General features: G+C 38.7%; 1 protein-coding gene across 50 annotated transcripts in view; it reads right to left on the reverse strand.

The window, feature by feature from the left end:
- Positions 1-19,013, reverse strand: part of TRDN (triadin) — a 233,660-nt gene that overhangs the window by 61,724 nt on the left and 152,923 nt on the right. For 42 of the 50 annotated variants that reach the window (XR_010471337.1, XR_010471336.1, XR_010471335.1 and 39 more), the window contains 7 exons: positions 14,704-14,751; positions 11,737-11,760; positions 10,125-10,175; positions 9,577-9,627; positions 9,330-9,380; positions 9,083-9,133; positions 873-923 (listed from right to left, as the gene is read on the reverse strand). Coding sequence is in view for 47 of the 50 variants with exons in the window: in XM_065056785.1 (XP_064912857.1) it covers positions 873-923; positions 9,083-9,133; positions 9,330-9,380; positions 9,577-9,627; positions 10,125-10,175; positions 11,737-11,760; positions 14,704-14,751 (327 nt within the window). In the remaining 3 variants the exon portion in view is untranslated. The remainder of the gene's footprint in view (positions 1-872; positions 924-9,082; positions 9,134-9,329; positions 9,381-9,576; positions 9,628-10,124; positions 10,176-11,736; positions 11,761-14,703; positions 14,752-19,013) is intronic. The other 8 variants (XM_065056784.1, XM_065056796.1, XM_065056794.1 and 5 more) reach the window with 8 other exon arrangements.

Genomic DNA, 19,013 nt, shown 5'->3' on the forward strand with positions numbered 1-19,013 from the left:
ACAAGGAATACTTAATTCCTCGAAAAGTATATCATTTTGCTCTATATCTACTCAGTAATCTCCACTATGCTAAGCATTATCTGGACTGTATTGAATACCTCCAGCTTCCAAAAAAATGGAACTTCATCACAATTTGAACTTCAGATGTGCTGTTATAGGTCAGGCACCGTGCACAGTTCCGCTAGTCTTTGCTTTTTCCATGAAATTTTTGAGCTGTTTCAGTACTCTCCAGAAAGACATCAGTGCCAATGAATCATGTAATTCTTTGTATTAGTGTTCAAAACACACCACATTGCAACAAATAGGTTTTTCTCCAAATAAACACTATTGAAAAATTTGTGACCTTTGTGTTCACAGTTTGCAGGCCAACCTCCTGCAACTGAAAAAATGAGAGATGTTTGTGCCCATATTGACAACAATATAGGAAAAAACCCTGACTTATATCAGTCTCTCTTAAACACCTAGATCAGTAAGTAGCCTCAGTCAGTCTCATTCTCAGTCAATCACATTCTTGAGCCACAGCCACAGGGACCAGATTTAGTCTACTTCCCTGCAGGAAAGTACCCACTATGGGATTTAGACAACTCGTTTTTCACAGACTAACATCCAAAGGTGGTATAAAAATACATTTAGTATATTCCCCAGAATGAAAATATCTGCATTTAAAAGAAGCCCGGGCATTTACTAGGGATGCTAGTGGGGATACATACCGCACAAATGTTATCAAAAACAATATCACGGATAAAGTAACCTAACCATGTACCAGGACGGGTTTGGTTTTTCATCCTCATATATTCATACTCAAGACCTGTTTCTAGCACTGAATAGCTCTTCTGATATTAGGTTCTGAATTTCTTAACTTCTGCAATTACCTTTTTCCTTTGATCCCTCTGGATTCTTGGGATTTTTTCCTTTTAGAGAATCTGTAGGGAGATAAAATTTTGAGACTTAGATGATCTTAGTGCTCTCCTACACTAAAACAAAAAAATACAAAATATTTAAAAATTAAGACTGGAATTGTAAATAAAAATGAATGCAAACTTGATCTGTGTTTACATTCTCTCTAGTGACCAACTTATTTTTTTGAGGTGAAATAAAGTTAGTAGCAAATGTAAAAGTAGTATTTACCATAAATACCTCAGTTTGTAGAGACTTCATAGAACAGAGAAATCAGAAAAGAGAAGGGGAAAGTGCAAGTAATGACACACAAGTAATGACACAAGATTAGAAATGTTAGGGCCTTATCCAAAACTTCAAGAAGACAGAAAGGATTATTCTGTTTTCTCTGATGGACTGAAGCCTATTTTTTTGCCTCAGCCCTTCTGGGAGGGTGTGTTCAGGGTCACCAAGCACAGGGATAACACACATTGTGTTGTCTAAATGATTAGTTTATTTTACTTTGAAGCAATAGCCCCTTGACCTCTTAAATGTATGTATCAAGGAATATTAGGAGGGAATTGCTTTTTCCAAAGTTAGGAGGTAATTTGATAGACTTGTGGATGTATTTGGCTTGAGTGAGAGAATATTACAGCTTGCAGGATACTGAGTAGACCCAACTGCAATCCATCTGACAGGATACAGCACCTAAACATCTAGAGAAAACATACCATTTATTTCAAATGAAAGTTAACCAAATCTTCAGTAAAACAGATAAAGCTAAAAGAAAATCCTTTCCAAAATAAGTTTAACCCTTGATCATCCTCCTGGCTGTCGTGGTACCAGGAAGAGATGGCACTCATCCATCTGGCTTTAAGTGTGAATTGTAAAAGAAAAAGTTCACTTCCAAGGTGGCTAAAGCTGTTAGAGAAATCACACCATTCAGGGATAGCTATTTAAATTAGGGGTCTGGTCTTCACCACAGCAGGTGGACTCCTTCAGGGGATTGAGAGAAAACTTCCAGTGTGAAGACTGAAAACTTTGAAGGAGCCTCTGTGTTGACTATATAGGAAGCCTTGAGACAACAGCTACCTGACTTGGCCATTTCACTCTCTGTGCACGTTTGTGATCTCACAGTATCACACAGTATCACAGTATCACAGTATGCTTGGGATTGGAAGGGACCTCAAAAGATCATCTAGCCCAATCCTCCTGCTGGAGCAGGAACGCCTAGGTGAGGTCGCACAGGAACATGTCCAGGCGGGTTTCGAATGTCTCCAGAGAAGGAGACTCCACAACCTCCCTGGGCAGCCTGTTCCAGTGCTCTGTCACCCTCACTGAGAAGAAGTTTTTTCTCGAATTTAAGTGGAATCTCTTGTGTTCCAGCTTGATCCCATTAAACCCTTGTCCTAACATTGTTTGCCACCGAGAAGAGCCTGTCTCTGTCCTCGTGGCACTCACCCTTTATATATTTATAAGCATTAATAAGGTCACCCCTCAGTCTCCTCTTCTCCAAACTAAAGAGACCCAGCTCCCTCAGCCTTTCTTCATAAGGGACATGCTCCTCTCCCTTAATCATCTTTGTTGCCCTACGCTGGACCCTCTCCAGCAGTTCCCTGTCCTTCTGGAACTGAGGGGCCCAGAACTGGACACAATATTCCAGATGGGGTCTCACCAGGGCAGAGTAGAGGAGGAGGACCTCTCTCGATCTACTAACCACCCCCTTTCTAATACACCCCAGGATGCCATTGGCCTTCCTGGCCACAAGGGCACAGTGCTGGCTCATGGTCATCCTGTTGTCCACCAGGACCCCCAGGTCCCTTTCCCCTACACTGCTCTCTAATATGTAATTTCCAAACCTATACGGGAACCTGGGCTTGTTCCTGCCCAGATGCAGGACTCTACACTTGCCCTTGTTAAATTTCATCAGGTTATTCCCCGCCCAACTCTCCAGCCTGTCCAGGTCCTGCTGGATGGCAGCACAGACTTCTGGTGTGTCAGCCACTCCTCCCAGCTTAGTGTCATCAGCAAACTTGCTGATAGTACACTCTCTGCCCTCATCTAAATCGTTAATGAATGTATTGAATAATATTGTCCCCAGTACTGACCCCTGAAGCACTCCACTAGATACTGGCCTCCAACTAGACTCCGCACCATTGACTACCACTCTCTGGCTTCTCTCCTTAAGCCAGTTTGCAACCCACCTCACTAGTCTATTGTCTAGACCACACCTCTTCAACTTAGCTGTGAGGATGCTGTGGGAGACTGTGTCGAAGGCTTTACTGAAGTCAAGGTAGACCACATCCACTGCTCTGCCATCATCCATCCACCTTGTTACATTCTCATAAAAGGCTATGAGGTTGGTCAAACATGACTTACTCTTGGTAAAGCCATGCTGACTGCCCCTAATAACCCTCTTATTCTTGATATGCCTTGAGATGGCACCAAGGATAAGCTGTTCCATTACTTTCCCAGGGACAGAAGTGAGGCTGACCGGTCTGTAATTACCCGGGTCCTCCTTCTTGCCCTTTTTGAAGACTGGAGTGACATTTGCTTTCCTACAATCCTCGGGCACCTCTCCCGTTTCCCAAGACTTGGCAAAGATGATGGAGAGCAGTCCAGCAATGACTTCAGCCAGCTCCCTCAGCACCCGCAGATGCATCCCATCTGGACCCATGGATTTATGGATGTCCAGACTATTTAATTGCTCCTTAACCCAGTCCTCATTGACTAAAGCAAACTGCTCCATTGACCTGACTTCATCCGGGGTCTCAGGGGTACAGGGCTCCCCAGGACAGCCTCCGGCAGAGTAGACAGAGACAAAGAAGGCATTCAGTAATTCTGCCTTCTCTGTATCTTCTGCCACCAGGGCACCCACCCCATTCACCAGTGGGCCTACATTGCCTCTGGTATTAGTTTTATCTGCTATGTATTTGAAAAAGTTCTTTTTGCTGTCCTTGATCCCTCTCGCCAGCTGTAATTCTAAGGAGGCCTTGGCTATCCTAGCTGCCTTCCTACATCCTCTAACAGCAGCCTTATATTCTTCCCAAGTGGCCAGCCCCTGCTTCCATGACCTGTAAACTCTCCTCTTCTGCTTGAGCATACCCAGCAGGTCCCTATTCAACCATGCAGGCCTCCTGGCTCCCTTCCTTGACTTCCTATGTGTGGGGATGCTCTGATCCTGGGCGTGGAAGAAGCAATCTCTGAATGCAATCCAACTATCTCAAAGATCAGCAGTCACTGTTACAGCCACAGCCACAAACCATTGCCTTTGGTTTTGTGGGTTTGGTGGCATATGTCCTTGAGGGCGTTTTTTTTTTTTTTTGTTTGTGTGGGTTTTTTTTTTTGTTTTTGTTTTTTTTTTTTTTTTTTGTCATCCATGTAGCAGGTCTCCTTGAGATTTCCTATGATTTGTAGCTTCTAAAGAAGGTTCAGCACTTTTGACTCTTACAACTTTTGGAAGCAACTATGAATGTAGGACACTTTCCATGGTGCACCGACTTCTTTGCCCTCTGAGCCAAGGCTACTGAGATCAACAGTCCTGCTTCCCTTCCAGGGAGAAGGTTTTCATCTTTGGAAGCTTAAACTGGGACTTACTGAAGACTTTTCAAACTTCTGCTCTTGACTGACAACTTTCCTGCTGGTCACAGAAGAGGAAAAACAAAGTTGACTTAAAGCCAACATTCTCCTTGCTACTTTATTCCTGCATCCTACTCCAGCGGTGAAGCTGCATCAGGTTATGAGGATGGTATAGAAAGATGCAGCAGCAGCAGCAGCATTTTGTTAACTTTTCAGGATAAAACTCTATTTCTCATGCAAATCTCAACAACAAATAAGGAGATGGAAATAGGAGGAAACATCAACTGAACAGACATCGCTTTTTTCTAGGTGAGTCTCACAATATAACTTTCTACTTTTGAAGAAAAAAAATGTGTGTTATAAGTTAAAAAGTTCTACATACAAGATGCAGTTTCATTTTGCTTTTACTTTAAAGCAAGCACAAGCATTGCACAGCAAGTGCAAATCAGTTTCTTTTATGACAATGTGCTATTATGTATATAGCAAAAAAGAAATATACACTGCTGACTTATTTCCCCTACCAATCTGTGCATAAAAATAAATAGGCTTATTATCCTCATGTAACTGACATAAGAAAAGATGCAAAGATATCCCAAAACATGCAAACAAGAGGGAAAAAAGGAGCATTTGTTTGGAAAACAAATCATGGAACACAGTATAGAAGTAAATTTACATTATCTATATAGCACAAATGCTGTCACTTTAATAACTGAGCATAATGTAATTCTAGCAAATTTCTTAGAAAAATTCAATGAGGAGTTATATATAGTATATCATGAACTTTTAGTGCCATTGTTAGAGACTCTGGATGAATGAGCTTCTACTCTGATTAGCTGGGTAAGATATCTACCAAAAAACACATGGCAAATTATACCTTAGAATGTAATTGGCCTCAGATTATTTTGAATATGCTTATGTCAACAGAAAATCAGCTTTTATATTCTTGATGGTAAATGGGCTTTTTTATTCTTCTTTACTTCAGAAAAAAAGCTGAAAAGCTGGTTATAAATTCAGAAGGAGTCCAGAGAAGTCCTTTATCACAAGACAATGGAAGGCATATTCTTCCAGTGTTCTCCTTAATTACTGCCAATAAAATTAGATTTTAAGATCTTAGGTTTTATTCACCTCATAAAATAGATAAGGTAACATTGTGAGGTTATGAACTATAGAACATCCCTGCAGTAACTCTAAATTCAGAGATTTATTTTTCCTGTCTCTGTTTTAAATAAAAACTCCATGCCTCAGTTTATGAAAAATAGCGTGCTTCACAATAAGATTTTTGGTCTGGACATTATCCTTGTTCATCCAAACTTAGCCAATCCTTCAAAGAGAATGAGGTAGGATGATGCCACTTTTATTGCATAAGGTGCCAGGCAAACATTAATCATTACAAATATTTAATATCTCATCTAAAAATGTTCCTTTATTTGATTTTACACGAATAGTAACAAACTCCCGTGATACATAATTAGCATGTGTACGCAGTCTCAAAAATCCTTACTTTCCTGTGTTCTTTAAAATACTTTTTTTGCCAGAAACATCCAATTTAAGAAACAGTTTGTAAGACAGCAAGTTGCAAAGAGTGAAAAGAAAGCCCCAATAACCTGGAAAACTTTTACAGAGGCCCACCGAAGCGGCCTGAAGTTGTGATGGAAAGTGGAAAGAATGGCATGCAAATAAAGCTTTGCTTAATTTATGAGCTACAGTTTGGGCAAATATCGTAAGTGCAATAGGGGATTTACAGTCCTAAATATATATTTATGCAGCAGAGTAATCCAGAAGGCAACGGGAAAAGTACATAGAAAGGCACCAAGCTTTCTAAGGGTTTCCCCCACACAGCTTTGTAAGTTCTTCCTATAGAGTCTTTGCTGCCAATATATTTTGAACTGAGCTATTCAGCTCGCTAATCAGCACCTGTATTTTTAGACACAGACACTGAACTGTGCAAGTTTGATGCCTATTATGGGAAAGAGCGATGCTGCATCAGCAAGTGCTCTCAGGGTCTGAGGAGCCAGGCTTGGCTGGGCTGGACATCAGTGTTGCTGCAGGGGCTCGGGAGCATTTACAGCTGTATTCAGTATCGAGTCATAGGTCAAGATCTTGCTGTTAGCAGCATTAATGCATTGGGCATATGTGGTTTTATTACATGGGGTAAAGAAAGGGGCGTGAAGCTCTAGTGGGTAACACTTTCGGTAATATGTGTGAATTTTTTCCAAGATTTTTGCCTTGTTTTCCTAAAAAGTAGGAAATCTGATATCACGTGGCTTGCATTTGATTCTTAAAATAAATTCCTGACTATCCCTTTCTGAAGGCTGGGTGGAGAAGATCTAACCTCCTCTGCCATGTGAGAAGGACCTGTTAATAACTTTGTGATTGAAGTCACTGACCCATTGAGCATGAGTCCAGGAGATTAAAAGCAGCGCCATGGGAACATTCAGTGAAGGACAACCTACAGAAGCTTGTTCAGGGCTGGCAAACCCCTTTCCATTTGTTCTAAAGAGACTCTTGTTAAAGAGGAAAAAACATTTTGGATCTCCATTCTCTTTATATTTCTTCCTTCCCCAACCCCAAGTAGTCCTTTGAAAGGAGTAGCAGACTGAGCATACCTTCTCCAAGCAGTGGAGGAGGGGGCAGAGGCGTCACTCAAGTGCCTCTTCTCATTTTTCAGCACAACCCCACCAGGGAACAACAGTACAACAGGGCAGGCTGTGGAGAGGACCATGGCACCCCAGGAGAGTTTGGGCATACACTTCTGGTCCAGATTAGGAGTACAATACACATAGAAGAACAATATATGAATGACAGGATTTGAAGAATATTATAATTTAATTTTAATGTGTTCAAAAAGAAGCAAGAAGAGATTGCCCAGTTAAAAAAGAGTGAATGAATACATCTTCCAGGATTTTGAAAATGTATCTAGCAATAAGACTATTCCTCCTTCTCTTTTAGATTTTTAATAAGTTTTTCCATAGTGCTTGAACTAAACTCTTCATTCAGTTCTTTGTTTGAAATAGCATATGCTGACTATAAATTAGAATAAAAATTAATCTATCTATCTATCTGGTAGATCTTTTTGTCATGAAGAACCTAAAGAACACGTTAAATACGACTTAACCATAAATCACTTCTCCTTTCAAATACAGCCATCTCTAGAAAGCAGGGAAACAATAAGATGGGTAAAAATCACCCAGAAAAATAATGGATGAAAAGAAACTCCATTGAGCTAACCATCTACTCTGACTAAATTAAAAAGACGTGGGAAATGTTTGATAAAAACTAAGGAAAAAAAGAAATATCCAGACCAACTCTCAAGGGCAGAGAGGCCCTGCAGAGAGATCTGGACAAACTGGAGAACTGGGCAATCATCAATCACATGAAGTCTAATGAGGGCAAGTGCTGGATTTTGCACCTGGGAGATGGCAACCCTGGCTGTACACACAGACTGGAGAACAAGATGCTGGAAAACAGTTCTGTGGAGAGGCATTTGAGGTTCTGGTTGACGGCAGGTTGAACACAAGCCAACAGTCTGCCCTGGCAATCAAGAGGGCCAACCGTGTCCTGGGGTACATCAAGCACAGCATTGGCAGATGGGCGAGGGAGGTGATTGTCCCGCTCTGCTCTGCACTGGTGCGGCCTCACCCGGAGCACTGTGTGCAGTTCTGGGTGCCATCAGATAAAAAAGATATAAAGCTACTTGAGAGTGTCCAGAAGAGGGCTACTAAGTTGGTGAAAGGTTTGGAGAGGAAACAGCATGAGGAGCAGCTAAAGTCACTTGGTTTGTTCAGCCTGCAGAAGAGGAGACTGAGGGGAGATCTCATCACGGTCTACAGCTTCCTCACAAGAGGAGGAGGAGGGTCAGACTTCGATCTCTTCTCTCTGATGACCAATGACAGAACCCAAGGGAATGGCAGGAAGAAGTGATGGGGTGGGTTTAGATTGGACATTAGGAAAAGTTTCTTCACCCAGAGGGTGATGGAGCACTGGAACAGGCTCCCCAGGGAAGTGTCACGGCCCCAAGCCTGACAGTGTTCAAGAAGAGTCTGGACAACACCCTCAGACACATGTTGTGAACTGAGGACTTGTCATATGCACAGACAGAAGTTGGACTTCATGATCTTTATGGATCCCTTAGAACTCAGGACATTCTATGATTCTTTTAACTCTCATGTTTCAGGTGTTTGGCTGGATGGGTTTTTAACTAGAGCTTTTAGAGACACTAGAAAACCCATTACCCACTCATGCCCATAAAATTTATTCCTATTATGTCCACAGATTTATGCAAACATTCAGTTCAGATTTTGTTGACTGGCTCCTATTAAACACTTCGTGTTGTTCAGAAAAAATAAGTTCTTAAGAAAGTTCTTAACTATTACCCAGAGTGGTTTTGCTACATTTATTTAATTAATTTTGAGATTTCTGAGCATTAGTTGGCTCATCATATTTTATTTATGTCCTTTCCCCACTCTTTTTTTCATGCTATAAATCTTGTGTAAAAATTTAATCAATCAAGTGTTGATTGGTTAAGATTCATCATGGGAAAGATTTACAATTATTATTTTAAAATTAGAATCTTCATTCTACTTCATGTGATTTTCGACAAGTTTGATATTCTATCGTGTGTTCTTACCTTTATCTTTTAAAGATGTAGGATTCTTTCCTTCCTTTTCTTTAGCATGTTCTGAAAAAATAATTTATTAATTTTCAAGCTAGACTGATAAAAAGTTAACATCTAATACCTCTGGGATAATAACTGATTGAATAACTGCTCATTTCTAACTGAGCCATGATACCAATTAATGATTATCTTAAAATTAAAATCTTTATTGTACTTTGTGTGGTTTTCAAAAGGTTTATATTGTGTTGTGTATTCTTACCTTTATCTTTTAAAGACGTAGGATTCTTTCCTTCCTTTTCTTTGGCATGTTCTGTAAAAATAATTTATTCATTTTGAAGCTAGACTGATAAAAGTTTAACATCTAATAACTCTGGGACAATAATTGACTGAATAACTGCTCATTTCTAACTGAGCCATGATACCAATTAATGATCATTTTAAAATTAAGATCTTTATTGTACTTTGTGTGGTCTTCAAAAGGTTTATATTCTATCGTGTATTCTTACCTTTATCTTTTAAAGACGTAGGATTCTTTCCTTCCTTTTCTTTAGCATATTCTGTAAAAATAATTTATTGATTTTGAAGCTAGACTGATAAAAGGTTAACATCTAATACCTCTGGGACAATAATTGACTGAATAACTGGTAATTTTTAACTGAACCATGATATCAATTAAATGTGTAGTACAAAACTTTTTTTCATCAGTTTTAGCACGCTCCTAAAGTGAAACTTTTTTAAGTGTGATGAAAGAACAAAGATCACTCAAGACTTATTTCACTTTGCAACTTGTAATAACAAAGGTTAAGAAGTGTTCCTAAATTCTGAGTTTAGACTTCTAAGTTTTCATACAGATGCTTCACTTAACCAAGGCTCTATTTGCATTTCTGATTCAGGTAAAACCAATTCAGATTTATCATGAATTTACTGAAATAGTATTAAATTCCTGACTGAACCATACCATAAAAACAAAATGGCCAATACAATGCAAGATTTCTTTTCTTTCTTGATGCGCATAGATCTTAGGGTTTTATATAAAAAGGTCCTGCTGTGTTACCTTTATCTTTTGTAGCAGCTGGAGATTTCAATTCTTTCTCTTTTCCAGGATCTGTAAAAGAAATATTCACACATATGACAGTCAAAAGCCATAACTGAGTGAAACTCTGAGATTTAATCATAAGAAGCATCTAGATCATATAACAGAATATAATTATACATTGGAAAAAAAGTAGTGAAAAGCAGTGTTTGGAAGAGTTGTAAGAAATTCGCCTGTTTCCATTCAGAGAGTTCAGTCCACAAAATGTGTTTTATTGACAACTGAGAAACTTACAAAATATGCAAGTTTCAACCTAATATGAGATACACATAGCTTTTCAACTTTCTTAATCAGAAAGGACAGAACTGAGCCTTTTGATTCATCAGATGTGGCTGTGGCTTGCTTCCCTCATCTGGGTTTGTCCATTCTTGCTGACCAACTCCAAGGGTGTCCATATTGAAACAATTATTTTCTAAGGGTCAGATGTGTATCGAACTGAGAGAGCAATAGAATGATGAAGATGAAGATTGCTTTTTATTCTGCCTACAGACAAGTAGTGAAGATTGCTAGGCATAGATACTAGATACCTCTTGAAGCAGATTCTACTTCCTACTGTCTGAGGAAGGGCAGTCCCCTGTAAGAGGCTTAAGAAATAATTTGAACCAGATAGAAAACAAGAATTCTGTTTCAGACAAAATGTGACATCATCACTCTGGGCTGATGAAACAAAGATCTTCAAAGCTTCCTCACCAAAATTAAAAAGATAGATGAGACTGTCACAAAACAGGCTAGTCAGAAAGACCAGAGACTTAGATTTTTAATTATTGCACGTTAATTGAGTGTTTTAACCACTGATTACACTGTTTTACACATGTTATCCGAAAAATACCTATTAACAGTTATTTTCTGGAAAAAAAAAATACAATGTTCTCCATCAGATATGATGCAAAAAGTTCTTTCTATTGAGAAACTTGGCAGCAACTCAGTGCCAGATCATCTTAAAGAACTCTTTTAGAAGACTCTTGGTTTCTACACATAAGAGGCCAAGACTCCTGAAGAGGAAGAGGAGGTTGTATTTAGTAGGTAGATAACGAAACTTGGAGTAGCAAGTGAACAGCCATATTCTGTAGGCCTGAACTTACTGAGGTCTGCTAGACATTCTGCTATAACTTGGCAAAATGACAACCTGAAGCACAAATTCCATGACAAGAGCCTTGTGCTACTTGCTCTGTATTGATTTGCAGTGTTAAGCTCATACTGATATCGGAATACATAACTGAGACCTGCAGTGAGCTGAGCAGGCATGGAGAGAAGACTTTTGCATGTAAAATAATAGATACAGACTTTTAAAATGGGTTTTCTGTGCTGATATTGCACAAGTTTTTTTCTTTTTTCAAGAAAGAATATGCAGCATTTTGATGAAACTTCTTCAGCTTAAACAGACTAGAATTTCTCCATATATCCATTATGACTATTATCAGCTTTGTTGTTTCAGTTCTAGTCTGCCTAATCAACCATAATCTGCAATTCTGACTAGCAGTGGGAGCTTTTGGATGTTCTTTTTCTCTCATTTATACACCTGACATTGCTTTATCAGTTATAGCGAGAAGCAATATATGAAACTATAGCTTACTTCCTTGTTTCATCTTGGATTTATCTGAGGAAAGAGAAGAGAAGCAAAAGTGAAAAGAGAAAACAAAAAGGAAATATTAGAATACACGTTCACATAGGAAATGATTTTAAACACACTCAGCTAATGAAACTTTATTTAAATATATGTTGTCCCTAAGTGCTTGAATATATCTTGGAAGTGATTTCCACTCCATTGTTACTTGACACTGTATGTGAAAAAAAGCTAATGGTTTTCACCTAGTACCTTGTAGGTGTGCAACAAAAGCATGAAAAAATCTCAGTCTCATATGACTAGTTTTAACTGATAGTAATTAACGCTTTTCTTAGTACTATTGGATATCACGAGAAAAAACATTTTCCTTTTCTTCATTTCTTTTAAGTATTAATTCTCAGCTGTCTCAATAACAGGCAGTAACTCCCTAGCAACTGTCTGACACTTGCTCATGCCATTTTTCTAACAAAGAAGGCAAAGAGTTAAAGTACCGCCTTTTTCTAGAGACTTCTAGCAGCTCTCTGCATTCTTGCTCTCCTGTTTACAGTTAAAAATGTTACATGCAACTTTGATTTACTACTAATAAAAGATAAGGATACTGGAATGTTGATATAACCTTTTAGCCCATTTCCAGACCACAGGGATTTGAGGTCAGAGCTGGAGCAGCATGTTTGGTCACTAAAATCTTCAGGTTTAAATCAATGAAGCTACATCCTGATTGCTAAATAAATAGAGCCATCATCACTCCAGATTTTCCCATAAGTCTCCTTTTATTTAGTGTTTTTCTTAAATTCCAAGTCCTAATTTTGGTCAGGTCTAAATCCTTCTATTTTTTTTGACATGCGTCCTGACATACAACAGCTAGCAGAGCCAATGATTTCACTTAGCCCAAAAAGCTCAAAAATCCCTTTCAGTTTAAAAACTATTTCCTGGTCCATTCATACTTTCCTGATTGAGAACAAGTCCCCACTTTTACTCAGATCTTCCAGATACCTAGAATCAGTGAATTAGATACAGTTTTCACTCAAAACATAACTCAGAGCTACTTCCATCACCTTATATTCTACACTTCCATGAGAAGTACAAGTACATGCTAATATTAAAAAGCTTCCTGAAAGATTTTTTGGCTCATTTGTCTTTGAGTGATCAATGTGTTGGCAGCAGCTCCATATACGTAGGGTGCAGAAATGTGAAGCAGAGGCACTTGCTGTCTGAAAGTGTTTATATTCACTTCTGTGCAGCAATGGAACTGAACTGTTGCCAACGCTTAGAAGTAGATGCAGAAATAGTTGTGATAGACATTACACGTTGCTCCTATTCCTTTGACTTGCAGAAACTAGATATCTGCTGGCATGAGGAGATAATGCTGCCACTGCTGACTGCTGTCATGGGAAAGAGTGTGTCCCCTTTTTGAGCTTCCTGGGTATCACAACTGATGATTTAGAAACCCCTGGTCACCGCCAATGATATGAAACTGTGGTTTGTGCTGCTCAGTCTGTGCTCTTTACCTCACATTTAGAATATTTTGCAGATGAAGTCCCATCTAATGGTGGCACATTGTAGCAGGGACAAATCTTACAATAAATATCACCTAATTGCTGCATGAGATAACCAAACAGACGGAAAACAGTGCAGATGACTGAGGAAGCACTTGTATGGCAAAGGAAAATAGTGTGGAGACAACCAGACTAACAATGACTGAAATCTAGGCCAAGGCCCACATAATTATAACATTTTCCATGACAACTAACAAGCAGCTGACAGCTGCTGCAGGGTGGCTGCTCTGCTGGGTCAAGTTGAAGCTGAGAAAGTGGAGAAAAGAAGGGGATAATAGCTCAACTGACCAAAGCTATGTTAGTAAATATGTCATATACTTTATTCTGAAAGTTACTGACAAGTTTGGAAAAACTCCAGTACGGTAAGACTGAAAATGTGGAATTCATCATGAGGGCTCTAATTGCCAGTTTGTGCATGATTAAATACAAAACTTGGTAGACAAATACTTGGTAGTCAGTTATTAACAAAACACAATAGATTAGGATGTGTGTCATATAAAGGAAGCCAGGGCTGATAGTGTTTCCTCCATACCATACTAACCTAAAAATAATATAGATTGCCTTTAACAAGTGTACAAGAAACAGGTATGCTGGATATAATGCTGAAAGTAACAATAATACTAAGTATGAGTATATATAATGGGAAAAGATACATCTTTATCTAGCTACTTTAAGGCTTCAATCCTGTTTATGTTCACCATCATCACTTAGTTGCTTGATTTCTGTTTTAGCCTGGATGTAGACTGTCCCTTGGTGTTCCTGCCTGGTTAGCTTGGGAAACTGTATGCATGTTTTGTGACCTGTTGAACTGTGTGCTATCAACACATGCAGTTCTTGTATCCTTTCTTCTTATGGTGTTCCCACTCCCAGATATTTTCACTCATGCCTCATCTGCACCAGTCCTAAGCTTTTTGCTAAAAACACCTACAAGTTTCATTCTCAAAAGCTTTTGAGTGTTTCTGCAGTGGACCTTCATGACTCTTCATGGGGCTAATGTTTCATTTGGGATAAGGCAGCTCAGCTGACTTTAGGGGGCCTCTGCCCCATTATCTCATTGCAAGTCACTCTTTAAGACTGAAGAGTAAAGGCTGATCCCTGCCCAGGCTAATGAGGCAGGAAGCCTCTCACAAGATCCATGAGACACAAAGTCCCAGCACAGAACCTTTAAGCTTTTATGGGGGTTACAGTTTTGGTGGAGTGGAACAAAGCCAGTTCCTGGTGGAAATTCCCTGTTGCTCTGATAAGCACAGCAGGCTCTGACAATTACTAGCAGAGCAATGGATTTAAAGGTTGTTGTCATCTAGCTGTTTGAAGTTTTTGTTCTGTGCCATTTTCTTTTAAGGGAGTTAATGCTAATATGGTTTGTGTGTTGTTTTATTTTTTTTGTTTGTTTGTTTGCTTGTTTGTTTGTTTTTTTTACCTTGCTCTGCTGCCTTATTTGTTTTTTCTTCCTTCTTTCCTGGTACAGCTGCAAAACAAAGATAAGGTTTAAATAAGACTTCTGGTCAGAAATGTTGCTTCAAGAGACAAAGCTTTCCTTAGATGTTTACAGATTACTTCGTGGCAAATGATTTCAAAGATTTGCACCCATGAGATACCTTTTTGTTTTTTGTCACTGATATATGACTACATAATAAGCATTTTTTTACCCATCTTAAAAAGAAAACAAAACAGGGAACTTTTTTCTTTCAGGAAATATGTAGCATCGTCTTTTTGATCTTGGGGAAACAGAGGTTAACTGTAGTGCATGTCACATAACGGAGAAGAGAGCAAACTAAGAAGGTCTCTAATTTACCCAGTTGTGTGAGGGTTCCCCACACAAGTGTGTTTTTATGTTTGCACCAGAAGAAACCTCCACTCTGAATCTCTGATACAGCAAAATACTTCCACACGTTCTTAATGTTAAGCATGTAGTTAATCTTACTGAGGACAGTGGGCCACAGTGAGACTGTATGTTACAGTCACCTAACTTGGTTCTTGTTAATACTGTGATTTCTGCATACAAGAGAGAAGAGTGAACCAAACCACTAGTACAGGAGGGCTACTAGACCTTTACTGATGCCAGGGGAAGCAGTTGTAACAGCCCAGGTCAGCACGTCTGGACATATCCAACTGATTATTCTCAAACATCAGCTTGCACAGTTCCTAAACTGATTTGCACAGTTTAAGAGACAAGGGACAGAGATTATTTGTTCATGGCTTCACAGTAAGGATTAAATGATCTAAAAGGAGGTGGAGGAATAAATCTCTTCAGACTTTGGTCTCTTAGGAAACATACATAAAAACAGATGTCTTTTATAGTTTCTGACAATTAACATGGCAGGTTTGGCATTGTACAAGATTTCCTGTAGATTACTGAATATATTTAGGACAACATATGTATTTTCTCACAGAACTGAATTATTCAGGGTTAAGTCTTGCAAATATGTAGACATATTTTTTTTAGTTATAAATGGAACTACCAACACTTCACTTTTGTGAAACCTAGCATTTGTAGCCATAATTTATAACTACTATGACAAATAAGAAGGGTTGCTTTAATTTAAAAAGGTGTGCTCTTACAGTGTTTGAGACAAAAAAGTGGCATTAAGAAAATAAGCTTCATTGTCATTGCCTTGTTTAAAAGCGGTGCAAAGAATAAACAATCAGTGTAAATGGCAGGATATAAAGTAGACATTGAAAATTAATTTACGTCAAATGACTGGTAAGTACAGCAATGTCTTTGCAGCTACAGAGTTATCAGCACATAATACCCCCTCAGTTTGTTGTTTCAACCTGTCAAGCACAGAAATATTTTCAACACAATGTTTTATTATGGCAAATCTCAGCTGTAAATTAAGAGCTTGGCTTTTAGAGGGAGAGTCATGTTCTGTTATTATTTATGCTGAGAAATTCAGATACTTCAAAGGACTTATGTAGTGCCTCCAGGTGTGTTTGCTGCTCTTGAAGGGATGTCCTGGTGGTCCTGCTGGGGCCAGGCTTGCAGCCGAAACAGTAGGGAAGCCTTCTGAAGCTGCTGGGCCTGACGGCCCAAGCAGGGCAGCTCAGTTGGTAAGCTGTGGCCTTTCTGCAATGCCTGTAAGGGGGCTGGAGGCCAAAAGAAGGATCTACTGTTCCCAGCAAGAAACCTTTCCTGAGATTCAGTGAAATGTCAAGTATGGACAGATGAACTTCTTCATGTTGAGTGGGGTGGACCAACTCACACATCAATCACTCCTTGACACTTGCTCTTGTTGATCCCAAGATGCTGTGGGGTGAGCGGGTGTTTGTGAGCAAGCTCCATGAAAACAGTGAAATATTGCACCTCTGCACTGCAGTTACCTCAGGTAACTTATTTTATTTAAAATAATCTCCGGTTTGCCTGAAAATAAAGTCTAGGCTGAAAGGATGACTGACTGGATCCACAGAAAAAAAAAATGTGAGTACTCTGTTTCTATCCAAGTACCTAAATTTGTATTCATGTTGCTGGACATAGAGAAAGTCAAAGAGGAACAAAGTCCCTTAACATTTATTTTAGATCTCTGCTGTTGACCTCCATGTTACTTAGGCCTAGATCAGCAGGGCTACTTAAATCAGCAATAAACTGGACACCTACATGCCTAGATGAATCTGGGCATTGAGCCCTGCCACTGAGCAAATCAATATCACGGTGCTTTTAAAAATCTTGCTGAAGTGCTCACCATCTTGAAGAATAAGCTTATTTTAACGTTGAAGAAAGTACATGAAAAGGAGCACCAGAAACTAGACCTGTATGCATTCCAAAATGTGGTTTTTGGGTCTAAAGCTGCAAAAACAGCTATGATAAAAGTAAAATGAATTACTGAGAACTGTTGCTTTCTCCAAAGCATAATTAACCTTTATAGCAAAAACTAAACCAGTTTTGGTTTGTTCAGTTTCTGATAACCAGAATACTCATGGAATAAAACATACAAGTATTTTCTGGATACTGCCCTGAAAGCTAGAAAAACAACATAGCTTTCTGAGAACATCAGGTAACTAGAGTCTTCAAATTCATGTGACAGTTATAGACCATGAGTGCAGTTACGATGAAGGAACCAGCCATCCTTGAGAAGTGTTTAGGCTGCTATTTAAAAATAACAACTAGTACTATTAATAGTATTCTGGCTGTCAGTGCCATCAATAATGCTACAACACTTCTATGAGTGAGTGTTTGTAAAAAAGAACTTGATGAGATAGATCAGAACTTTAGTAAATTTCAGAAACTGCCAAGTAGCATCATCTGGTCATGGCAGAGAAGTATCTGGAAGGACAAACAGGACTTCGCATTATTCCTTCTGCTTTTTGAGAGGGGAAGTGAAGCTACTTTGATAATGCTGAGAGGTCTTTTATCATCAAGGCAATAAACAATGTGTATAAATAGAAAGCCTGTGCACATAGCGCCAGTGATTGGAATAAGACTCCAAAGAAGGTTTTGTTTTGTTTCTGTTAGAACGGGGACAAGTTTTCTGAGTAGGTCAAGATTTCATCCCTTCCACTGAACATTTTTCAAAGTTCTTGACACTTCTGAGTGGCAGCCCAAAAGATCATCTCTTTGTAAAAACTGGTCCCATTGCACATGTTCCCAATTTGAAAAGCCGATCCTTTAGCCATGTGACTTAAGTGACATGGACGCACTATGATTTTCTCCTAGCAGAAGAATATCAGGCACTAAAACCAAAACAAAAAAGCCAAAACAAACCCAAACCCCAGAAAACCCTGCCTGAAATAATACAAAATAGAATGACTGCACATAAAAGTAAAAGTAGAAATTTGTCAGAGTTCCATATTTTCAGTACCTTATAGTTAAAAATATAGATTAATTAAATGGAGTCTGGATTTCCATTTATAATTTCTCATTTCTCAGCAAAATTCTTGACATAATAATTCTTGGCATAATGTATATCAAATGGATGACTTCTATGATAATTGTTTCTCTGATTCCATAATAAGTTCCTTGGAATCAAATGAGAGAGAGTTTAGCAGACATTGTTTTGTGCTGAAAGTAGCCAGGAGAGAAATTCATCAACCAAATATTTCTGCAGTCTCAATAGTTGTAGTCTACAATCAAATTTGTCAGAATATTTTTATCCGGAAAGAGTCAGATTGCATAACTAACATCTACATCAGAAATATGCATTCCAAAATGTCAGTGATTTTAAAGCTATTTTGAAGTGTTTGCTTGGTGTGAAGGAAAGCTAAAAGAAATTGCTCTGACTAGACTAAAGAAAACAAACACTTCATTCACTGAACCCTGAGGTCAGAGGCAGGAGCTCCTCATCGTGACATCACTAATATCAACAAATCATGAACATAAGAAGTGCCTATTATGATTTAGGAACTGTTCTGTTACATGGATGAAAAATATTCCCTGTCATACTGACATTACAGAATCTTTTGCATGAAAGACTACTAGAATTTGTCTATCATAAAAATTTGTATGTAGAAGAAAATAACAGCATTCCTTTGTGATTCTTACTAAGAGGCAAAAGGAACAACTGTAACATTTTCATACAAATATCACTTCCCCCCACCCCCCACCCCGGAATACAGGCTATGTTTGTGTTTCAAAATCAGCAACATAAAATCAAATTTGTTAACTAGTATTAACTTGTTAACAAGTATTTTTTTCAGAAATTAACAGTTACTCCAGAGATAACAGCAGATTTTTTTTTTTTTTAAATAGGTATTGGTGACTGATTGAAAAAATTTTTTTATTTACTTAAATACTGG

Source organism: Columba livia, chromosome 3, assembly GCF_036013475.1.
Source record: "Columba livia isolate bColLiv1 breed racing homer chromosome 3, bColLiv1.pat.W.v2, whole genome shotgun sequence".
Taxonomy (NCBI): Eukaryota; Metazoa; Chordata; class Aves; order Columbiformes; family Columbidae; genus Columba; species Columba livia.